At 46.6% G+C, this 24,230-nt stretch overlaps 2 protein-coding genes across 5 annotated transcripts in view; one reads left to right on the forward strand and one right to left on the reverse strand.

Annotated features, from left to right (window-relative positions):
- The window catches only part of LOC129860788 (protein bicaudal D homolog 2-like), a 32,547-nt gene extending 11,099 nt beyond the window's left edge, over positions 1–21,448 (forward strand). For all 4 annotated transcript variants that reach the window (XM_055931529.1, XM_055931526.1, XM_055931528.1 and 1 more), the window contains exons 6-10: positions 2,321–3,226; positions 3,656–3,832; positions 8,743–8,894; positions 18,213–18,540; positions 19,668–21,448. In XM_055931529.1, coding sequence (XP_055787504.1) covers positions 2,321–3,226; positions 3,656–3,832; positions 8,743–8,894; positions 18,213–18,540; positions 19,668–19,673 — 1,569 coding nt within the window. In that variant the 3' untranslated portion in view covers positions 19,674–21,448. The remainder of the gene's footprint in view (positions 1–2,320; positions 3,227–3,655; positions 3,833–8,742; positions 8,895–18,212; positions 18,541–19,667) is intronic.
- A 665-nt stretch (positions 21,449–22,113) lies between these two features.
- LOC129860789 (zinc finger BED domain-containing protein 4-like) lies at positions 22,114–24,230 on the reverse strand. The gene is made up of 2 exons (XM_055931530.1): positions 23,036–24,230; positions 22,114–22,908 (listed from the first exon to the last, which is right to left on the reverse strand). Exons 1-2 carry the CDS (start codon positions 23,580–23,582, stop codon positions 22,901–22,903), a joined length of 555 nt encoding a protein of 184 aa, XP_055787505.1. The 5' UTR covers positions 23,583–24,230; the 3' UTR covers positions 22,114–22,900.

The following is a 24,230-nucleotide window of genomic DNA, read 5'->3' on the forward strand; positions in this document are numbered from 1 at the left end:
TGTTTGTCTTCTCTTTCAGTAAAGAATTGTTGGAATTAAATAAGATTTGTAACAGAGATGGTCTGTAGACTAGTAGTTACGTGTGTCAATGTCTAGATTTAGTTCTCTGATCAGCAGTACTTCTTGCCATGGCGATGTCCTATATATGAGCTGTAAAGGTTTCAGTCACGTACGCTTCCTTCTATAGACCACATCCTGCTACAGATATCATTGGATCACTTAGTGTAACTGTACTGTCAGTAACTGTTTGAAACGGCCTATCAAACACCACATTGCACATTCAATTACCACTTTTCTACACTTTTTTTTAGCTCTACAGTATGCTCTGTCCCAACCAATAATTTATTGTCCTATTTCAGTTGTTTAAATGTATAATTCATAAAGCACTCAGCCGGGGGTAGGTATGCTTCCGCCCAGGCCCAGCAGATGTTAGGAGTACTGAACGAGCATGTTGAGGCTGTGTGTCTCGAGTGCTGCTCCACGTCATGAATAATGCAGTGAGATTGAAGGCACTGGATGGAGGAATTTGTGTGTACCGTCTCAGAGAGAACCTCTGCTTTTGTCTCAGCAAAGATTGATCAACCTGGAGAAATGTATTACTGACATTTGTCTTGTATTGAATGTGCCGTTTAGTTCAGCCACCCAAATGCTTGCTACAGTAATCTGAGGCATAATTGGCACTTTGAAATGCCATGGAAAATGGATAATCAAAAATGGCATTTTATGCCTTCTACTATATATTTACAGTACCAGTCAAAGGTTTGAACACACCTACTAATTCAAGGGTTTTTCTTTTCTTTTTTTACACTATTTTCTACATTGTAGAATAATAGTGAAGACATCAAAACTATGAAATAACACATATGGAATCATGTAGTAACCAAAAAAGTGTTAAACAAATCAAAATATATCTTAGATTCTTCAAAGTAGCCACCCTTTGCCTTGATGACATCTTTGTACACTCTTGGCATTCTCTCAACCAGTTTCATGAGGAATGCTTTTGGAGGAGTACGCACATGCTGAGCACATGTTGGCTGCTGTTCCTTCACTCTGTGGTCCAACTCATCCCAAACCATTTCAATTGGATTGAGATCACGTGATTGTGGAGGCCAGGTCATCTGATGCAGCACCATCACTCTCCTTGGTCAAATAACCCTAACACAGATTGGAGGTGTGCTTTGGATAATTGTCCTGTTAAAAAAACAAATTATAGTCCCACTAAGTGCAAACCCAGATGGGATGGAGTATCGCTGCACAATGCTGTGGTAGCCATGTTGGTTAAGTGTGCCTTGAATTCTAAATAAATCACTGACAGTGTCACCAGCAAAGCACCCCCACAACATCACACCTCCATGCTTCACAGTGGGAACCACACATGCAGAGATCATCCGTTCACCTACTTTGCGTCTCACAAAGATACGGCGGTTGGAACCAAAAATCAAACATTTCCACCGGTCTAATGTCCATTGCTTGTGTTTCTTTGCCTAAGCAAATCTCTTCTTATTGGTGTCCTTTAGTAGTGGTTTCTTTAGTAGTTTCCTTTAGTAGTGGTGTCCTTAAGTAGTGGTTTCTTTTCGATCATGAAGGCCTGATTCACTCAGTCTCCTCTGAACAGTTGATGTTGAGATGTGTCTGTTACTTGAACGTTGTGAAGCAATTATTTGGGCTGCAATCTGAGGTGCAGTTAACTCTAATGAACTTATTCTCTGCAGCAGAGGTAACTCTGGGTCTTCCTTTCCTGTGGCGGTCCTCATGAGAACCAGTTTTATCATAGCACTTGATGGTTTTTGCGACTGCACTTGAAGAAACTTTAAAAGTAATTGAATTTTTCCGGGTTTTGACTAACCTTCATGTCTTAAAGTAATGATGGTCTTTGTTTATTTGAGCTGTTTTTTAACCAATTAGGGCGTACTGCCAAATTGCAGCTACTGATAGTGAGGATTCGTTCAGTTAGCCACTTGCAAGAACACAGAAATTGGTTTATAGAACAGCACATAAATAGAACATAAAGAAAATAAGAAATTCGTTATAAGAAAAACGTAGAAAATGTCCATCAGTGGCTACTTTGAAGAATCTCAAATATAAAATATTTTCTGATTTGTTTAACACTTTTTTTAGTTACTACATGATTCCATATATGTTGATTCATAGTTTTGAAGTCTTCACTATTATTATACAATGTAGAAAATAGTAAAAATTAAGAAAAACCCTTGAATGAGTAGGTGTGTCCAAACTTTTGACTGGTACTGTAGCTATAATGCCTCTTTCAAGCAAATATGTTTTAGTCTTATTTTCTGTTTCTCCATGTCTCTTTCTCTAGGCTGAGAGGGATAAGACTGGTCTGGCCAACACGGTCCAGGACCTCCAGAGGCAGTTGGAGCTGTCCCAGCAGGCCTTCAGTGAGCAGGAAGACAAGGTTGGCTCCCTGACCCAGCAGCTGGAGGCCGTGCAGCTGCAGAAACACATCCTGCCCCAGGGGAAGGCGGCTGGCGACCAGGGGGACGGGAGAACCAGGACCCTGGAGAACGGGGTGGATGACTACGACTATGAGCTGGACGTGAAGAGCACAGAGGTGCTGGAGGCCCGGATGAAGGCGGCCGGCGAGGAGCTGCTGAAGCTGCGTGAGGAGCTGTCCCAGGCAGGGAAACGTTACTCAGCCCTGGAGCAGCGCTGCCGGCAGGAGAAGGAGCGGTGGAGGGGAGAGGCCCATGAGCTGGCTGAGAAGATCCGCCAGTGCATCAAGTCCAGCCGGCAGGACCAGGAGCGCATCAGCGAGCTGGAGAAGGAGATCGGAGCGACGAGGAAAGTGGCTACTGATTCTGAGGGTCATCTCAGCATGGCACAGGAGGAGCTGCTGGCCTTCTCTGAGGAGCTGGCCAACCTCTACCACCACATCTGTGTGTGCAACAACCTCACGCCCAAACGTGTCACCCTAGACTACTACCGCGACGGTGCCAGGGGCCAGTCAGGGGGGAGTGGAGGGAAGTCCAACCACCTGCACCCCCATCCCCATCCCCATCATGGACGTAACAAGCGACGCTCCAATGAGTTGTTTGCGAAAGCAGTGCATGGAGGGGATGGAGACAGCAGGCCTGGTACTCCCCAGGATTCCCGTGACAACTCCCCCGCCCCAGTCTGCCCCAGCTCCCCCACCATGGACTTCAGGGACCCGTCCAACGTCCGCAACCTGGTGGCTGTCATCCGCTGCCAGATCAAACACCTCCAGGTACGAGTGCCGCCGCCATATTGTCTTCCACTCAACATGCATATTTAATGGCCACTTCAGTAAGGTCATAGTCTGCTCAATTCTGATCCCACAGTACAGAATGTGTTATTTGGCCTCCGAAAGCTTTTAAGCAGCTTGTCTGGCGCTTGGCATCGATCGGGAAAGCGGATATCTGTAGATTGTAGAGAGTAGTAGACCACTAAGACTACATATGTAATAATATTTCAATTGCGGTTATTTTTCCTCCTTTATGAGGATCATTTTGGCATCCTTGCTTTGTTTCGGTTGATAAACTTTGATAAAGGCTGGGACGATAACCAATTCTAACACGTGTCGTGCTGAGTGGTCCATCACTTTAGTGAAACTGAAAGTAATACCTAATAACGATACTAGCACAATCATTCATGGTTTGTGAACTGCCTGTCCCAGGTGGCGGTGGACCTGTGTCGCCAGAGGGGTACGTTGCCCTATTCGGGAGGGATCAGCTGCGGAGGGGAGCTGGAAAGCGAGGCCCTCATGGAGGAGGTGCTGAAGCTCAAGTCTCTCCTCAGCACCAAGAGAGAGCAGATCGCCACTCTGAGGACGGTCCTCAAAGCCAACAAACAGGTACAGCACTGCAGACAAATCCCTCAATGGGCACGCCAAGTTGAACACACACACACACACAGGACACACACAACCAGTCAGACCCCGAAAGGTAAATCACTATTGATCTTGAAATTGGTCATCAATGAGTGGTGTCTCTTTTAGTGTTGAAAATAAGTTTAATTCCCTATTCTTCCATTCAGGGTTTGACTCTCAGCCTGACCAATCCATGACCTGTAATCCTCAGACCAAAGTCGGTAGAGAACATTCTAACTCGATAACAACTGAACATTTAATAGGACTTCCTCTGGTCTTTCTCCATTGTTTTGCTGTGAAGGTTTTCATCCTGTTCTATTTCCTTGGGTATCTGACCCATAGCAACAACAGTAAAGTTTTGCTCCAGCTTTCTGTCAATAAACCCCTTCTGACTGCTAGATCCACCAGTCTGCCTGCAGGGCACGTTCCTCTGTTCAATTCACTCTTTAATCTTTTTTTGCGATCAATATTTATTTTTTCCATGAACAGCTGAAATGATATTCACCAAGAAGAGGGGGAAGGGGTAGGCTAGACGTCATTGGATGGTCTGAGTGTAGAGATGGAGAGCTGTAGTTGGAGAATGATGACGTCTTCCTCAGAGAGCTCCCAGTACACTGCTCCTTTCTCCCCTCTACTCTGTATGCATCCCGACATGGCTGACCTGATTCTGCTGTCAACCACTCCTCGCTCTCACTCTCTCTCTTTCTCTCACTTGCTCTCTCTCACTCACTTGCTCTCTCACACGCAAACACACACTGTAAGGCTAATCTTTGCTCGATTAGGGTAGCCTCTCTGTCACGGGTTAGCCACTGAATTCAGATGCTGGCTCTCTCCTTTTCTACTGTGAGAAATGTAGACAGAACTATAATATTTATTAACTTAATATGATTACACTTCTGCTTACGCTTTCTTTGTTCTCCACAGTGGCACACTGCTAGAATAATTATTGAATTCAGTAAAGCTTCCAAGCCTCATTAAGCAGTAAGCAGTATCATGTCTGACTGTACTGATACTGAAGATGTTTACCAATATATTCTTGGTCATTTGCTTTGACAGGGTACATGCTGTAGTCCTTGCTTCTGTTTAATTACAGGGTTGATATTTTCATCGCTACAAATATGTCCCACCTGTGTTAATTTTGTCAATAAAAATAGTGACAAATATTCGTGAAACAATTGACAAGACTATAACTGGCTAAATAGAACCAATGATCTTTCATTTCAGTTGACTAAAACGACACTAGACAAAATTATCTTACTACTAAGTGGACAGGACAAGAGTTTTTGGAGAGATTGAGAGCTTTCCAGTGATGAGCACAATTAATATGAGCAGCACCGATGCGCAGCCCACGCTACAGCCTACATCAGCTGGTGAGCTACAGACAGACAGGCTCCGCCTCTGATTATACACATCGCGCAGACAACTCTCTTGCTTCCCCGTAGCTAACCAGTCTGCCTTCTGATTAGCTACCCTTTGCCGGGTTAAAAAACAATCACAGCATTCCCACTGGGCAAAACCTGGATGAATCAGTGTTTCCATGTCATTTCAACCAAACTATGCAATGTGATGAAGTTGAATCAATGTGGAAAACGCATAGGATTTGCAGAAAGTAATCAACGTATCTACACACAATACTCCATAATGACAAAGCAAAAACTGTTTGTTTTTTTTAGAATTTTTTGCAAATGTGTTTAAAAATAGAACAGAAATATGACATTTACATAAGTATTCAGACCCTTTACTCAGTACTTTGTTGAAGCACCTTTGGCAGTGATTACAGCCTTGAATCTTCTTGGGTATGATGCTACAAACTTGGCACACCTGTATTTGGGAAGTTTCTACCATTCTTCTCTGCAGATCCTCTCAAGCTCTATCAGGTTGGATGGGGAGCGTTGCTGCACAGCTATTGTCAGGTCTCTTCAGAGATGTTCGATCAGGTTCAAGTCCGGGCTCTGGCTGGGCCACTCAAGGACATTAGAGACTTGTCCCAAAGCCACTCCTGCATTGTCTTGGCTGTGTGCTTAGGGTCGTCGTCCTGTTGGAAGGTGAACCTTCGCCCCAGTCTGAGGTTCTGAGCAGGTTTTCATCAAGGATCTCTCTGTACTTTGCTCCGTTCATCTTTCCCTCGATCCTGACTAGTCTCCCAGTCCCTTCAGCTGAGAAACATCCCCACAGCATGATGCTGCAACCATCATGTTTCACCGTAGGGATGGTGCCAGGTTTCCTCCAGACAAGACGCTTGGCATTCAGGGCAAAGAGTTCAATCTTTGTTTCATCAGACCAGAGATACTTGTTTCTTATAGTCTGAGATTCCTTTAAGTGCATTTTGGCAAACTCCATGTCATGTGCCTTTTACTGAGGAGTGGCTTCCGTCTGGCCACTCTACCATCAAGGCCTGATTTGGTGGAGTGCTGCAGAGATGGTTGTCGTTCTGGAAGGTTCTCCCATCTTCACAGAGGAACTCTGGAGCTCTATCAGAGTGGCCATCTGGTTCTTGTTCACCTCCCTGACCGAGGCCAATTGCCTGGGTGGAGTCTGGGTGGTTCCAAACTTCTACCATTTTAAGAATGATGGAGCCCACTGTGTTCTTAGGGACCTTCAATGCTGCAGAAATGTTTTGGTACCCTTCCCCAGATCTATGCCTCGACACAGTCCTGTCTCCAGAGCTCTACAGACAATTCCTTTGACCTCATAGCTTGGTATTTGCTCTGACATGCACTGTCAACTGTGGGACCTTATATAGACAGGTGTGTGCCTTTCCAAATCATGTCCAATCAATTCAATTTACCACAGGTGGACTCCAAGTTGTAGAAAGATCATTGGAAACAGGATGCACCGGAGTTAAATTTTGAGTCTCATAGCAAAGGGTCTGAATACTTATGTAAATAAGGTATTTCTGTTTTTTATTTGAATTATATTTGCAAAAATTTCTAAACCTGTTTTTGCTTTGTCATAAGGGGTTATTGTGTGTCGATTGACGGGGGGAAATGATTTAATCCATTTTAGAGTAAGGCTGTAACGTAACACTGTGAAAAGACTGCCTGCTTTTCTATGCTCAAGGGAGAGAAAAACAGTCTTTGAATTTCCCTCCCACTTTCCCCACTGCATTTCATAGCCAGGTTCTGTAGCCAAGCCTCCCTGTTTTCCTCAGAGAGAACAGATTGATTCTAACCCTTACCGTTCAAAAGATAGGACCTGTAATACCGGCTCTAAAAAAATGTCTTTCTATTGTGCATTTTTTACTTTTTTGTAATCGAATTTTGATTAGTAATTTGTTTTATTTATTTTAGCCCTTTTTTTCTCTCCTCAGTTTCATGGTATCCAGTTGTCTTGTCTCATCGTTGCAACTCCCATACGAACTTGGGAGAGGCAAAGGTTGAGCCGGGTGTCCCCGAAACACAACCCAACCAAGCTGCACTGCTTCTTGACACAATGCCCACCTAACTCGGAAGCCAGCACCAATGTGTCGGAGGAAACACTGTGCACTTGGCAACCGTGTCAGCGTGCACTGCGCCCGGCCCGCCACAGGAGTCGCTAGTGCGCATTGAGACAAGGACATCCCAGCCGGCCAAATCCTCCCCTAACCCTGACGACGCTGGGCCAAATGTGTGCAGCCCCATGGGTCTCCCGGTCGCGGCCGGCTACGACTGAGACTGGACTCGAACCAGAATCTCTAGTGGCAATGCGAACCCAGAATCTCTAGTGCCTTAGACCACTGCCCACTCTGGGGGCCTGCATTTTACATTCATAAAGCATATCGCGGGCCGTTCCTAAAACAAGGCTACTTGCGGACCGGATCGTTTAACCATATGTTTAGGCTACACCTTGTTCAGTCATGTTACGTCATTAGCTAGCTATAGATAACAACCTGGGGGCGCGTTCAGCGGGACGCAACGTTTTGGAACATTCAGATAGAAATAGGCTATGTAGAGCAAACATGCCTCTCTGACATGTTGAAACGGAATAACGTTGGTTCGATTCATTGAATTTCTATCTGCAATGTTGGAAAATGTTATGCAACTGAACGTGACCCTGGTGACATTACCAGTAGCCTATATGCAAACATTTGGTGGCACAGAAAGAAAGGAAAAAGGAAGCAAACAATTTGACTCAGTTCCTCTTTGTTCTACACTGTCTGACTGGGTATATAACTTTTATTTTGAGTAAATGTGGACCTAGTGACTCAGACTTGAGCGCTTGGACCAGGACTCGAGCACTGGGACTCGGACTTCAGACATAGGGACTCGTGACTTGAACTCGAGCACGGGGACTTTGGACTCGATTCGGACTTGAAGTTTAGTGACGGAGGTGCAACCCATACTACTTTGCGGCACCATCTGGTGACTGTGAAGCTGTCTCTCTCTCTTACGCACGTTTGGTTTGTATGTAATGTGCAATATCTATGTAGGCTGAATTAGGAATTTACATGGCCAGATAATTCTTATACATGTTTGTCATATTTCTGCTGTTGGGAAGAGAATAGGGTGGTATGCAGAACAATATGTTGGTAGGACAAGGTTATGTACGTTTGTGCACATGGCAGTCAGTGATTTCTGTTTACTAGAGGTTAATGAGGCAATATAAATGTGATGTGACTAAAAAGGGAATATAGTTGACTAAAATGGCCCACTGTTTTTGTAATTTTGACGGCAAATGGACTAAATCAGTATTCAACTGACAAAAATTTGACTAATACTTATTTAGTCAAAATGACTACGACTAGACTAAATCTAAATAGAGTGCCAAAATTACCAGTGTCCCATCTATACAATCATGGTCGTTGTTTTTGTTAAGTTGCACTGACAGATGAGAGGTAAACTTTGAAGTGTGTTTTGTTCTTGATATTACAGCTGGGGAAAAAAACAATCAAACAAGCCATAATGTTTCTATTCCAGACGGCAGAGTTGGCTCTGAGCAACCTGAAGACCAAGTACGAGACAGAGAAGAGCATGGTGTCTGAGACCATGGTGAAGCTCAGGAATGAGCTCAAAGCCCTGAAGGAGGACGCTGCCACCTTCTCTTCACTGAGGGTCATGTTCACCAGCAGGTACAGTCATTTTATTTACTCTCCTTTCATACTGAACAAAAATAGAAACACTACATGTAAAGTGTTGGTCCAATGTTTCATGAGCTGAAATAAAAGATCCCAGAAGTGTTCTATACACACAAAAAGCTTATTTCTCTCCTTTTGTGCACAAATTTGTTTAGATCCCTGTTAGTGAGCATTTCTCCTTTCCCAAGATAATCCATCCACCTGACAGGTGTGGCATATGAAGAGGCTGATTAAACAGCATGATCATTACACAGGTGTACCTTGTGCTGGGGACAATAGAAGGCCACTCTAAAATGGGCAGTTTTGTGTCACAACACAACGCTATGGATGTCTCATGTTTTGAGGGGGCGTGCAATTGGCATGCTGACTGCAGGAATGTCCACCAGAGCTGTTGCCAGAGAATGTAATGTTCATTTCTCTACCATAAGCCGCCTCCAATGTCAACATGTAACCACGCCAGCCCAAGAACTCCACATTCACCTTCGCCTGCGGGATTGTCTGAGACCAGCCACCTGGACAGCTGATGAAACTGAGTATTTCTGTCTGTAATAATGCCCATTTTTTGGGGAGAAACTCATTCTGATTGGCTGGGGCTGGGTCCCAAGTGGGTGGGCCTGAAATTCATAGATTAGGACCTGATTAATTTAATTTGAATTGACTGATTTCCTTATTTGAACTGTAACTCATAACTCAGCAAAATCATTGAAGTTGTTGCGTTTATATTTTTGTTCAGTATATATTCACAATCACAGAGAATAACACCAATCTAGAGACCTGAGTTGGAGAAGCACTGTTTTCATTCAGCCTTGCAAGTGGATACTGTTATGCTGATGAAGGAGGACCCAAAAGCGACGTAATAGAAACAGAGTCTTTATTCCAGTCTTAGACAAAAACGATACTCCTGATATATCTAAGGTAAAAACAAAACAGGAAAACTGAAATCCTCTCGTCAGTAGAGATGAACGACTGGAGACGCGACCACTAGACACCTGCTCACATGCAGCATCTGAAGAAGGCAAAAACACGACAGGGCGGAACAAGGACACTGAACAGCAAACATCAAACAAGAATCCGACAAGGACTGAAGCGGAAAACAGAGGAAGAAATAGGAACTCTAATGAGGGCAAAAATAGGGGACAGGTGTGAAAGAGTAAATGAGGTCGTTAGGAGAATGAGAAACAGCTGGGAGCAGGAACGGAACGATAGAGAGAGCGGGAGAGGGAGAAAGGGAGGAGGAGAGAGAAGGATAGAAAGAGGGAAAGAACCTAATAAGACCAGCAGAGGGAAGCACAGGGACAAGACATGATGATCAAAAACATGACAGTACCCCCCCACTCACCGAGCGCCTCCTGGTGCACTCGAGGAGGAACCCTGGCGGCAACGAAGGAAATCATCAATCAACGAACGGTCCAGCACATCCCGAGATGGAACCCAACTCCTCTCCTCAGGACCGTAACCCTCCCAATCCACTAAATACTGGTGACCACGTCCCCGAGAACGCATGTCCATGATCTTCCGTACCTTGTAAATAGGTGCGCCCTCGACAAGGACGGGAGGGGGGGAGGGAAGACGAACGGGAGCGCGAAGAAAAGGCTTGACACAAGAGACATGGAAGACAGGGTGGACGCGACGAAGATGTCGCGGAAGAAGCAGTCGCACAGCGACAGGATTGACGACCTGAGAGACACGGAACGGACCAATGAACCGCGGAGTCAACTTGCGAGAAGCTGTCGTAAGGGGAAGGTTACGAGTGGAAAGCCACACTCTCTGACCGCGACAATACCTAGGACTCTTAATCCTACGTTTATTGGCGGCTCTCACAGTCTGCGCCCTGTAACGGCAAAGTGCAGACCTGACCCTCCTCCAAGTGCGCTCACAACGTTGGACAAAAGCCTGAGCGGAGGGAACGCTGGACTCGGCGAGCTGGGACGAGAACAGAGGAGGCTGGTAACCAAGACTACTCTGAAACGGAGATAGCCCGGTAGCAGACGAAGGAAGCGAGTTGTGAGCGTACTCAGCCCAGGGGAGCTGTTCTGCCCAAGACGCAGGGTTTCGAAACGAAAGGCTGCGTAAAATGCGACCAATCGACTGATTGGCCCTTTCTGCTTGACCGTTAGACTGGGGATGAAATCCGGAAGAGAGACTGACGGAAGCACCAATCAAACGACAGAACTCCCTCCAAAACTGTGACGTGAATTGCGGACCTCTGTCTGAAACGGCGTCTAACGGGAGGCCATGAATTCTGAACACATTCTCAATGATGATTTGTGCCGTCTCCTTAGCGGAAGGAAGCTTAGCGAGGGGAATGAAATGTGCCGCCTTAGAGAACCTATCGATAACCGTAAGAATCACAGTCTTCCCCGCAGACGAAGGCAGACCGGTAATAAAGTCTAAGGCGATGTGAGACCATGGTCGAGAAGGAATGGGAAGCGGTCTGAGACGACCGGCAGGAGGAGAGTTACCTGACTTAGTCTGCGCGCAGTCCGAACAAGCAGCCACGAAACGGCGCGTGTCCCGCTCCTGAGTAGGCCACCAAAACCGCTGGCGAATAGAAGCAAGCGTACCCCGAACGCCGGGGTGGCCAGCTAACTTGGCAGAATGAGCCCACTGAAGAACAGCCAGACGAGTAGAGACAGGAACAAACAGAAGGTTACTAGGACAAGCGCGCGGCGACGTAGTGTGAGTGAGTGCTTGCTTTACCTGTCTCTCAATTCCCCAGACAGTCAACCCGACAACACGCCCTTCAGGAAGAATCCCCTCGGGGTCGGTAGAAACCACAGAAGAACTAAAGAGACGGGATAAGGCATCAGGCTTGGTGTTCTTATTCCCCGGGCGAAAGGAAATCACGAACTCGAAACGAGCGAAAAACAACGCCCAACGAGCTTGACGTGCATTAAGTCGTTTGGCAGAACGGATGTACTCAAGGTTCTTATGGTCAGTCCAAACGACAAAAGGAACGGTCGCCCCCTCCAACCACTGTCGCCATTCGCCTATGGCTAAGCGGATAGCGAGCAGTTCGCGGTTACCCACATCATAGTTGCGTTCCGATGGCGACAGGCGATGAGAAAAGTAAGCGCAAGGATGAACCTTATCGTCAGACTGGAAGCGCTGGGACAGAATGGCTCCCACGCCCACCTCTGAAGCGTCAACCTCGACAATGAATTGTTTAGTGACGTCAGGAGTAACAAGGATAGGGGCGGATGTAAAACGCTTCTTGAGGAGATCAAAAGCTCCCTGGGCGGAACCGGACCACTTAAAGCAAGTCTTGACAGAAGTCAGAGCTGTGAGAGGGGCAGCCACTTGACCGAAATTACGAATGAAACGCCGATAGAAATTAGCGAAACCGAGAAAGCGCTGCAACTCGACACGTGACTTAGGAACAGGCCAATCGCTGACAGCCTGGACCTTAGCGGGATCCATCTGAATGCCTTCAGCGGAAATAACAGAACCGAGAAAAGTGACAGAGGAGACATGAAAGGCGCACTTCTCAGCCTTCACGTAGAGACAATTCTCTAAAAGGCGCTGGAGCACACGTCGAACGTGCTGAACATGAATCTCGAGTGACGGTGAAAAAATCAGGATATCGTCAAGGTAAACGAAAACAAAGATGTTCAGCATGTCTCTCAGTACATCATTAACTAATGCCTGAAAGACAGCTGGAGCATTAGAGAGACCGAACGGCAGAACCCGGTATTCAAAATGCCCTAACGGAGTGTTAAACGCCGTTTTCCACTCGTCCCCCTCTCTGATGCGTACGAGATGGTAAGCGTTACGAAGGTCCAACTTAGTAAAGAACCTGGCTCCCTGCAGCATCTCGAAGGCTGACGACATAAGGGGAAGCGGATAACGATTCTTAACCGTTATGTCATTCAGCCCTCGATAATCCACGCAGGGGCGCAGAGTACCGTCCTTCTTCTTAACAAAGAAAAACCCCGCTCCGGCGGGAGAGGAAGAAGGCACCACAGTACCGGCGTCGAGAGAAACAGACAGATAATCCTCGAGAGCCTTACGTTCGGGAGCCGACAGAGAGAATAGTCTACCCCGAGGAGGAGTGGTCCCCGGAAGGAGATCAATACAACAATCATACGACCGGTGAGGAGGAAGAGAGCTGGCTCTGGACCGACTGAAGACCGTGCGTAGATCATGATATTCCTCCGGCACTCCTGTCAAATCACCAGGTTCCTCCTGAGTAGAGGGGACAGAAGAAACAGGAGGTATAGCAGACATTAAACACTTCACATGACAAGAAACATTCCAGGATAGGATAGAATTACTAGACCAATTAATAGAAGGATTATGACATACTAGCCAGGGATGACCCAAAACAACAGGTGTAAAAGGTGAACGAAAAATCAAAAAGGAAATGGTTTCACTGTGGTTACCAGATACTGTGAGGGTTAAAGGTAGTGTCTCACATCTGATACTGGGGAGAGAACTACCATCTAAGGCGAACATGGGCGTGGGCCTCCCTAACTGTCTGAGAGGAATCTCATGTTTCCGAGCCCATGCTTCGTCCATAAAACAACCCTCAGCCCCAGAGTCTATCAAGGCACTGCAGGAAGCAGCCGAACCGGTCCAGCGTAGATGGACCGACAAGGTAGTACAGGATCTTGATGGAGAGACCTGAGTAGTAGCGCTCACCAGTAGCCCTCCGCTTACTGATGAGCTCTGGCTTTTACTGGACATGATATGACAAAATGTCCAGCAGAACCGCAATAGAGACAAAGGCGGTTGGTGATTCTCCGTTCCCTCTCCTTAGTCGAGATGCGAATACCTCCCAGCTGCATGGGCTCAGTCTCTGAGCTGATGGGAGAAGATGGTTGAGATGCGGAGAGGGGAAACACCGTTAACGCGAGCTCTCTTCCACGAGCTCGGTGACGAAGATCTACCCGTCGTTCTATGCGGATGGCGAGTGCAATCAAAGAGTCCACGCTGGAAGGAACCTCCCGGGAGAGAATCTCATCCTTAACCTCAGCGTGAAGTCCCTCCAGAAAACGAGCGAGCAACGCCGGCTCGTTCCAGTCACTGGATGCAGCAAGAGTGCGAAACTCTATAGAGTAATCCGTTATGGATCGATCACCTTGACATAGGGAAGCCAGGACCCTGGAAGCCTCCTTCCCAAAAACAGAACGATCAAAAACGCGTATCATCTCCTCCTTAAAGTTCTGATAAACGTTAGAACACTCAGCCCTTGCCTCCCAGATAGCTGTGCCCCACTCCCGAGCCCGACCAGTCAGGAGCGATATGACGTAAGCGATCCGAGCTCTCTCTCCTGAGTATGTGTTGGGCTGGAGAGAGAACACAATATCACACTGGGTGAGAAAGGAGCGACACTCAGTGGGCTGCCCAGAGTAACAAGGTGGGTTATTAACCCTAGGTTCCGGAGACTTGGAAGACCAGGAAGTAGCTGGTGGCACGAGACGAAGACTCTGAAACTGTCCTGAGAGATCGGAGACATGAGCGGCCAGGGTCTCAACGGCATGACGAGCAGCAGACAATTCCTGCTCGTGTCTACCGAGCATTTCTCCCTGGATCTCGATGGCAGTCTTGCGAGAATCCGTAGTCGCTGGGTCCATTCTTGGTCGGATTCTTCTGTTATGCTGATGGAGGACCCAAAAGCGACGTAATAGAAACAGAGTCTTTATTCCAGTCTTAGACAAAAACGATACTCCTGATATATCTAAGGTAAAAACAAAACAGGAAAACTGAAATCCTCTCGTCAGTAGAGATGAACGACTGGAGACGCGACCACTAGACACCTGCTCACATGCAGCATCTGAAGAAGGCAAAAACACGACAGGGCGGAACAAGGACACTGAACAGCAAACATCAAACAAGAATCCGACAAGGACTGAAGCGGAAAACAGAGGAAGAAATAGGAACTCTAATGAGGGCAAAAATAGGGGACAGGTGTGAAAGAGTAAATGAGGTCGTTAGGAGAATGAGAAACAGCTGGGAGCAGGAACGAACGATAGAGAGAGAGCGGGAGAGGGAGAAAGGGAGGAGGAGAGAGAAGGATAGAAAGAGGGAAAGAACCTAATAAGACCAGCAGAGGGAAGCACAGGGACAAGACATGATGATCAAAAACATGACAGATACGCTCCATTTTAAATCTCTGAGGATAACACAGGAAAAAGTATTTACATTTTGTGCATCAATTAGTGTTACGCTACAATCAAAAATGTACATATTGCGTGACATTTGTCCAAAGTCCTGTGGTCGGCCTTGTTTTACATTACATCCACAGACTAGCCTACCACTGCTGCTGTGAGCAGATGTAGACCGAGCAGTGGACAGACTCCCTCCTGTGGAAATAATTGTTCTCCAGCTTAAATCAGCTAAAGTTAATCGTCATGCTTAGTGTTTGTGCTCCTGTGGCTCTTGTTTAGATGAGACAGTCCGACGTGTCATGACATGGTAGACTAGAGTTTTGCCACGTCCCAATGGAGCCCTATACCTTTATGCTGCACTACGTTTTAACCAGAGCCCTATGAGTGTTGGTTAAAAGGAGCGCACTAAATAGGGAATAGGCTGCCATTTTGGGACGCGTGCTAGACATTGTCACCACAGTGTCGTCTAATCAGATTAGAGGCCTTTTACCACTCTGCAGTCCGCAACAATCCATCTTCTCACGTGCAGATTAGCACGCACATGCACTGGCCTTTTTGGAGCCTCAGCCTGGACCGACCTGTCCGTCATGACGGGACTCACGTGCAGATTAGAACGCACATGCACTGCCCTGTTTGGAACCTCAGCCTGGACCGACCTGTCCGTCATGACGGGACTCACGTGCAGATTAGAACGCACATGCACTGCCCTGTTTGGAACCTCAGCCTGGACCGACCTGTCCGTCATGACGGGACTCACGTGCAGATTAGAACGCACATGCACTGCCCTGTTTGGAGCCTCAGCCTGGACCGACCTGTCCGTCATGACGGGACTCACGTGCAGATTAGAACGCACATGCACTGCCCTGTTTGGAGCCTCAGCCTGGACCGACCTGTCCGTCATGACGGGACTCACGTGCAGATTAGAACGCACATGCACTGCCTTGTTTGGAGCCTCAGCCTGGACCGACCTGTCCGTCATGACGGGACTCACGTGCAGATTAGAACGCACATGCACTGCCCTGTTTGGAGCCTCAGCCTGGACCGACCTGTCCGTCATGACGGGACTCACGTGCAGATTAGAACGCACATGCACTGCCCTGTTTGGAGCCTCAGCCTGGACCGACCTGTCCGTCATGACGGGACTCACGTGCAGATTAGAACGCACATGCACTGCCCTGTTTGGAGCCTCAGCCTGGACCGACCTGTCCGTCATGACGGGACTCACGTGCAGATTAGAACGCACATGCACTGCCCTGTTTGGAGCCTCAGCCTGGACCGACCTGTCCGTCATGACGGGACTCACGTGCAGATTAGAACGCACATGCACTGCCCTGTTTGGAGCCTCAGCCTGGACCGACCTGTCCGTCATGACGGGACTCACGTGCAGATTAGAACGCACATGCACTGCCCTGTTTGGAGCCTCAGCCTGGACCGACCTGTCCGTCATGACGGGACTCACGTGCAGATTAGAACGCACATGCACTGCCCTGTTTGGAGCCTCAGCCTGGACCGACCTGTACGTCATGACGGGACTCACGTGCAGATTAGAACGCACATGCACTGCCCTGTTTGGAGCCTCAGCCTGGACCGACCTGTACGTCATGACGGGACTCACGTGCAGATTAGAACGCACATGCACTGCCCTGTTTGGAGCCTCAGCCTGGACCGACCTGTACGTCATGACGGGACAGGGAAAGCGACTCGACGCAACGTTCCCTTCTCCCTCCCCACCCCTCTCTGTAGGGATAGCTGCTAGCAACCAAGAGTGGACCGAGACAGAATGAACCTGTGCAGAACGTAGGCTATGCCCCTGACTCACTTGCGGTGCTTTGTTTGTTGGTAGGCAGATACAGTATTTGTTTTGAGTGTTGGCATGTATATCCTTAATTAGTGTGTGGCAGGACAAAGGGATTTGTTAATTGTGTCTTGATGTTGGTTACACTTCCGGACTATGGTTTCTGTATTTCTAAGGTTTGGCCTAAGTAGATGTGGGTGTTTACCTGGGGTAAAAGTAGATTTCATTTCTTCCCAGTACGGGACCTCCTGTATGTCTCTGCGTGTGCACTTGACATTTTTATGTGCTCAATCACAGAATTACATAATACACTGAGTGTACAAAACATACAATATTGAGTTGCACCCCCGTTTGCCCTCAGAACATCCTCAATTCATCGGGGCATGAACACTACAATAAGCTCGGTCTCTTCTCTAGGGGCAGTAAATGAGCAGATGTTTGATTAGGGCTAGCATTTGAAAGACCCTGTCTGATTCTGACTGCATTTAGCACTGACCCTCTTGAAATGGCTTGGTAAACTTTGTGTAATGGTGCCTCCAAGTGGACATTTAGAGCAACTTCCCCACAGTGTCATGTTGACCTCACTCAGAAATTGTAACTATTATTCAACGAATTCAGAAACTAAACTTGGCTTTTTTTGTATTTTCTTGGCTTTCTCTCTTTCTCTTGGGTTTGTCTCATGTGAGCTTACTGTCGGTCTTCTCATTGACCAAACATTACCATCACCTTCCTAATATTGAGATGCACACCGTTTTTCCCTCAGAACCTACTCAATTCATTGGAGTATTGACTATGAGGTATCAAAAGCGTTCCACAGTGATGCTGGCCCATGTTGACTCCAAAACGTCCCACAGTTGTCAAGTTGGCTGGATTTCCTTTGAGTGGGAGACCGTTCTTGATTCACACTGGAAACTATTGAGCATGAAAAACCCAGTAGCGTTGCAGTTGTTGACTCACTCAAACCGGTGCGCCTGGCACCTACAACCATACCCTGTTCAAAGGCACTTTAAATCATTTGTCTTGCCCATTCACCCTCTAAATGGCACACGAACGAGCCATGTCTCAAGGCTTAAAAATCCTTCTTTATCCTGTCTCTTCCCCTTTCATCTACACTGATTTGAAGTGGATTTAACACATGACATCCATAAGGGGTCATAGCTTTCAACTGGATTCAACTGGATTCACGTCCGTCTGTCATGGATAGAGCAGGTGTTCCTAATGTTTTGTGTACTCGGTGTCTGTCTCATCTTCCTCTCCCTGTGTTTTCATCATAGCTGTTGAGATATACAAAATATAATTCAGATTATATGTTTTGTCTAATTGTACAGTTCCTATAACATATTTGTTTGTCTAACCTGTCTACTAAATGTGTGTGATTGTGTTGCTCTAACATGCATGTGTCTCTAGGTGTGACCAGTATGTCACCCAGCTGGATGAGATGCAGAGGCAGCTAGCGGTGGCGGAGGATGAGAAGAAGACCCTGAACTCCCTGCTCCGCATGGCCATCCAGCAGAAGCTGGCCCTGACCCAGCGCCTGGAGGACCTGGAGGCCCCTCTGTCCCCCCACAGCCTCGGCAGCAGCCCCCGCCGCGCCAGGGCGAAGGAGCTAGGCACCAAGACGGGCCAGAGCCCCCGCCGCAACAGCCCCCGCTCCAGTCCGGTCCTCACCAACAACGTGCCCAGCACCGCCACCCATCACCTCCGAGCCCTCACCCGCAGCTTCCACACCAGCCCTGTAAGAACCCGGTCTTCCTCCACCACTACCTCCTTCCATCCTGACCCTCATCCACCCCTATATACCTCTTCCTCCTCTACCTGTACCGCTCCTCGACCACACGGAGGAGCCAAGCTCCCCAGGGATGCCACTTCCATTAGAAGTCGTAGTGTCACTGATGTGTTCCGAGCAGGGCTGAGTCCTTGGCAGGAACAGGATGACACCCAGTCTGACTCCCGTAGAGGGTCTTCCAGCTCCCTGGATTGTGCCGTTTTTGGCCGTGCTTTTGTAAGGGGTGCCAGGGGGGCTTTAGGCCCTAATCGTGAAGGCACCTTTTTCTCCAATCGTACTTTGTGCTCCTCGTCCTCTGCCTCCAGAGTAAAGTCTTTCAATTTCAGATTGATAGAGAATCTGGCCTCTTCCAGGTCTTGCTGTGTCCCTTCAGTCAACATATTGGACCAACAGGGCACTGTTAAGCCAGTGTTAAAGCCAACCTTTGAGGTTTCTGTTCGTAGAAAACACAATGTTGTTTACAAATCAAGTTCTTCAGAGATGACATCCACAAGCTCTTTCCATTCTGCTCCAACCTCAAGGTGCCTTACAGCAGCTCCCCTCTCTCCCACCAGTCAGACCAGTAGAGCTGGTAGAAAGACCAGACAGGTCCCAGGCCCAGGTCATAGAAACACTGAAGAATCACAGAGTAGTTTGAGTAGGCCTGGTTCTAGAGGCACCAGTGATCCACAACCAGCCAGGGCTCGTAGGTCACAGCCCAGTGAATCACGCTCATGCAACCAATGACACTTTGACGTTTCGTCAAGATGAGTTTTCTCTAGTCACAAATAGTCGTAACCATTAACCAACTACCTTTGCACACCTTCAGCAGTGCTGAAGAATTTTGCCCAGGTTAGAGAAAGTAAACAAGCAAAATGCAATACACCCGGCCTCGGCATTGGTTTTGTACTAATAGCACCACATAGTCCCAGAAACTATTGTCAATTGCCAACCTCTTCATACCTGTTGTCTTAATCATTTGTTGTTTTGCTGTGCTGTTTGGATCGGTGACCGTATCCTTTTTCAGTTTGTTTTGGTCCTTTGGTTTATTACTAAATGTCCTTTTTTTATGCATCTGCCTCCCCCTGTCTCTGCAGCGGTGAAACCAGTCAGCCATCATGATCACTCCAATTCCCTGTATTCTCCACGTCGACCTCCTGAAACAAACGCCTTCCCTCCAGAAGTCATCATTCCTCCCAAGACATCCTCTTCATCCCAGACCTTCTCTTACTCTACTCATCAGACCCAGTGGACTGGCTGCTCCTAACACATCTCCCCACCTTCTGTATCGACCAAAGATGCCTACCTGCATGCAACCAGTAAAGGAGTGTAAAAGAAGCAAAAAAGCGAATTTTATTTTTATGAAGTAAAGAACTGTTTTCCTGACCGGCACAGTATTATCTACCCTTTATTTTTCCTGCTGTTGATGTGAATTTATGCAAGGTTATATATTCCACTTTGATGCTGATGCATGTCTTTTAACACTAGCCTGGCAACATGACAAAGTGGTGTCAGACCGCATCCCCCTTAGACAACTGCTGCTTAGCCTGACCACTATCCCTAGATTAGTGCACTACTTTTGACCAGGGCTCATAGGGATTTGGTCGAAAGTTGGGCAGTAGGTAGGGAATGGTGTGCCATTTCGGACGTGCCCCATTCCAACACAGGTTTCATGGCAGCCTTACTAACCATATTGAAATACTAAAAGCACAGGGAAGAGTCTTGTCTTGATGTTTATTTATTCCTCTAGCTCTTTGCATTTTCTACTGGCGATAACTGTTAAATCCTTGTCTTTATTCTTTGACGTACCTCACTGTTCGGCTTCGGCCTACCAGCCATGCCCTTCAGTCAGGAGATCAATATCACTGATTGAAATAACAAAGCCATAGTCTCAGGACTCGAGGTTAATATCACAGTTGAATTTAACTAGCTCAGAAAAATATTTGGGCGATATGTGATTAGCATGCTTCATTCCAAACTATGCACATAGTTCAGCAGAGCCTGTGTGATATCACTCCTGTTCTGAGACTGAAGACCCTGCAGACATCTGTTCTTCAGGACATCGTGAGGGCTGGGCCTCTGAGCCTGATGGTTCCATAGAAATGTAATTATTACTACAGGCATCTATTCATTCTAATTGTATTGGATGGCAGAGCTGTCGTGGTCTTGGGTCTTCTTCTACAGGGGCCCTACAGGACCACACTGCCAGCCTCAGTACAGACCCAATGGAATGACAGGATCTGAGCAGCAGATCCACATATGATCATATCTAGTAGCCTAACCTAAATGTTTTTTGGAGATGGCCTCTTTTTTTTTTTTTTAAGTATTCTAAAAATGGCTGAGGTCAACTCTGTACAATTGGGTTTCCGTCCTGTGTTTAGTGAAGGTCAATACATGATGCTAATTGGTGTTTCTAATTTTTGAAATAGTGCCTTGGTTTTTCTCCTCTGCTTCCGGTCAGTTGATTTTAGGCAAAGTCTTTTTAAAGATGAACAGTATTATTCAACACTGATGATGTGTGTAGTGTGTTTTATTTTTATGATTATGGAGCTTTTATTGGTTTGCTTTTGAGGAAACTAATAGGCTCTTTTTTTGGTGCATCATTGAGTAGTATGAGTTTGTACATTTTTCTGCCCTTTGATCCCCATTTTCTCACTCTTTCACCAATGTGTTTGTACATGTATTGTAAATGTAACTGATCATCATACAACATCATTATGTATTATGTGGACAATGTATCTTATTTGTAAATTGATTTGGTGTCGATAGAACCCAAATGGTGTTCATCAATTTCTGTGTATGTAAAGTAAGTTAATTTTATTGACCTGTGCACCACTTATTGTGTGATGGAGAATAAAGGAACGCCACTGTCTGTGTATGTAATTGTTTGGCATATGGTATTCTAATCAAACTGTTTTCCTTTTAAAAATGTATTTCGAGTGCTTTCCCCTAATGACTTGGCAATTCAGAAGCTGAGGTAATGCTACTTTTGAAGCACGTATGTAGCCAATTTAGTTGATGTTTCATTCATTACATTGTATCTGACGTATCCCTTGGATTCACGCAACTTATTGTGATTGGTTCAATGAAGTCCAGGCCCTTCCCCCTGCACCAGGGGGTGTAGAGTGAGAAACCCCTGACTGCAGTGTGCAGTTCGCAATGTGGGTGGAGTAAAACGTGTTTAACCTGAACCGTTCCCGTCTCCTTTAGTGATGGCATTCTGGCTCTTTTCAGTGAGCCGGCTCGTTCGGCTCAGCTCACCAAAAAGAGCCGGATCTTTTGGCTCCCAAACGGCTCTGGCATTTTTTCAAGTCAAACAGTTTGCGATAGTTTGACTATGATTGGTGTTAAAACAATTCTAATTAAATGAAATCATACTCTACCTTAACCACAATGTGTTTAAAAATGCGTTGGTTTGTTATGAAAAGGAATGCTATTAAACATTTGCTTATAACAACGTTTTAATGTATATAAACAAAGTGCATATAAATCTGACCATTCAAAACGAATACAATCTGAACAGCATAATAGAATATTGCACCATATCAAAGAAGAAAAAAAAAATGTGCAAAGCTGCAGCATCCCACTTAAAACATTAAACTGGTCCCTCTCTCTTCTTTGTTGCCATGTTATAACCAGCAGCACACAGAAATGCTGACCATATTTTGCTTTTATGAGAGATTTGCATTAAGAAATGCAAGCTGCCTCACTTTCGAGGGGCTGATGCGGTTTCTTCTCAGTAGTTAGTTGTCCTGTTTTCAAGAAGACCCTCAGAGGGAACGGATGTGGCCACTATGCAGTCTCCCTGTCATGACTTTAGTAAGCCGTGTGTAGACAGAGGCCTTGTTCTTCCACCAGCTCAGAGGATCTGCAGATCTTTGGAGGAGGGGCTCCTCCAAATAGGATTGGACCTCCATTATGGCATCTGCTGAGGGATTGCTTTGTGCTGCATCCCCAGTTGCTCTCTCGTCAAACAGCAGACGTTTGTGGCACTACTGCTGGTGCTTCTGCTCTATCTGAACCCTCTCTGTTGCCCTGGTGCTTGAGCCAGCTGACCGCTGGGGCTGTCCCTCCCTGCTGCTGAGGTTATTCTTTGAAGAGCCTCATCAATGTCTCTGGCATCACTGAAGGCTAATTTCTTAAATCTGGGGTCATGTGCAGCGGTTTCTGATATCACGTGATTATATTCCATTCTGTTGAACTTTCTGTCCATTGATGAGCATAGGGTGTCCATCAACTCTGTCACATGTCCTATGGTTACATTTGCTTTTCTCTGGCGGCTGGCTGATTCGCTGCAGACCCTTACACATGAGTATCATTTTTGAGGCTGTCACATAGCTGAAAAGAGAGAACAGTAACTTATTAGTTCAGGTTCATGTTTTCTCTACCGATACTACATTCTCATCTACTGCTCATATACATATATAATACTGGATTAAATAATGATGTAGTAATAACTGCTTACTGTATCTCTCTCCACTGATCTCCACAGTGACCTGCTCAAAGGGTTCCTGGACTCTGCACACCTCCTCCCATTCCTCTTGGGTCAGAGCATCAACAGGTGCATTGACAATGGCCAGGGTAGAGATGATGGCATCCTTTGACTCAAGAAACCGCTTCAACATATAAAATGTTGAATTCCACCTTGTAGTGCAGTCTTGTTCAGGCTTCAGCTCAGGCAGCCCCATCTGGCATTGTGTAGACTTTAGTTTTTCAGCACCTACTGTGCTCCTGTGGAAGTATTCCACAGCTGCTTTCACTTTGTCCACAGTGGGCTTCATCACCTTCAGAGCATCTCTTACAATCAGGTTGATTGTGTGGGCAAGACATGGATGATGGGTCCATTTTAAAATGTTCATGGCTTTGGTTATGTTAACTGCATTGTCGCTAACACAACAGACCACTTTTCCATCTACTTGCCATCCTCTGGCCACTCTCAACAGTTCCTCTGCCAAGTTCTCTGAGGTGTGTCTGTCGCTGAACTCAAAGCAGTCCAGAAGACAGCTAGACATCGAAAAATCTTCAATGAAGTGACATGTAAGAAGTGGTTACCCTTGATGTTCAGCAGTCAGTGGTAAGGCAAACTGCAGTAGCTTTTTGGACTCTTTCCGGCACTAAAGCCTGTGTGCTCTCGTACAGGAATGAGGGATTTTGAAAGGGTTTTCCTGCTTGGAATTGTGTACATTGGATTTAGACTATTGCTATAATTTCTAAAACCTCTGTCCTCCACAATCGAAAATGGCTGTAAATCAGTGGCAATCATTTTAGCCAATGCAATATCAATTTGGCCTTGCTTTGCTACAGACATAGACGTTTGGCATAACCTGGTCCAGAGAAGACTGTGTTGCTGTGGGTCGCGGAGTAGGCCTACTTGAGTGAGTGGATACATCTCCAGGTGTGGAGGTGCTGGCTACACCACTATCACTAGCAGGCCCGCTAGTTTCTCGAAGCTCCGCTACAGCTAGCTTCACAGTTTGGTGCACAGTTCCTATATGCCGGTGTAGGTTGTGCGTAGAACCGGCTTTATATGAGATTTGGTTTCGGCAAATTCTACACTGTGATCTAACATTGTTTACATTATTAAAATGCATCCATTGCTTCCAACTCATTTTCCGGCTGTTTTCGCAGCTGTCCTATCTCTCTCCTCGGCTGTGAGTGAG

The sequence above is a fragment of the Salvelinus fontinalis genome, chromosome 8 (genome assembly GCF_029448725.1).
Source record: "Salvelinus fontinalis isolate EN_2023a chromosome 8, ASM2944872v1, whole genome shotgun sequence".
Lineage (NCBI taxonomy): Eukaryota > Metazoa > Chordata > Actinopteri > Salmoniformes > Salmonidae > Salvelinus > Salvelinus fontinalis.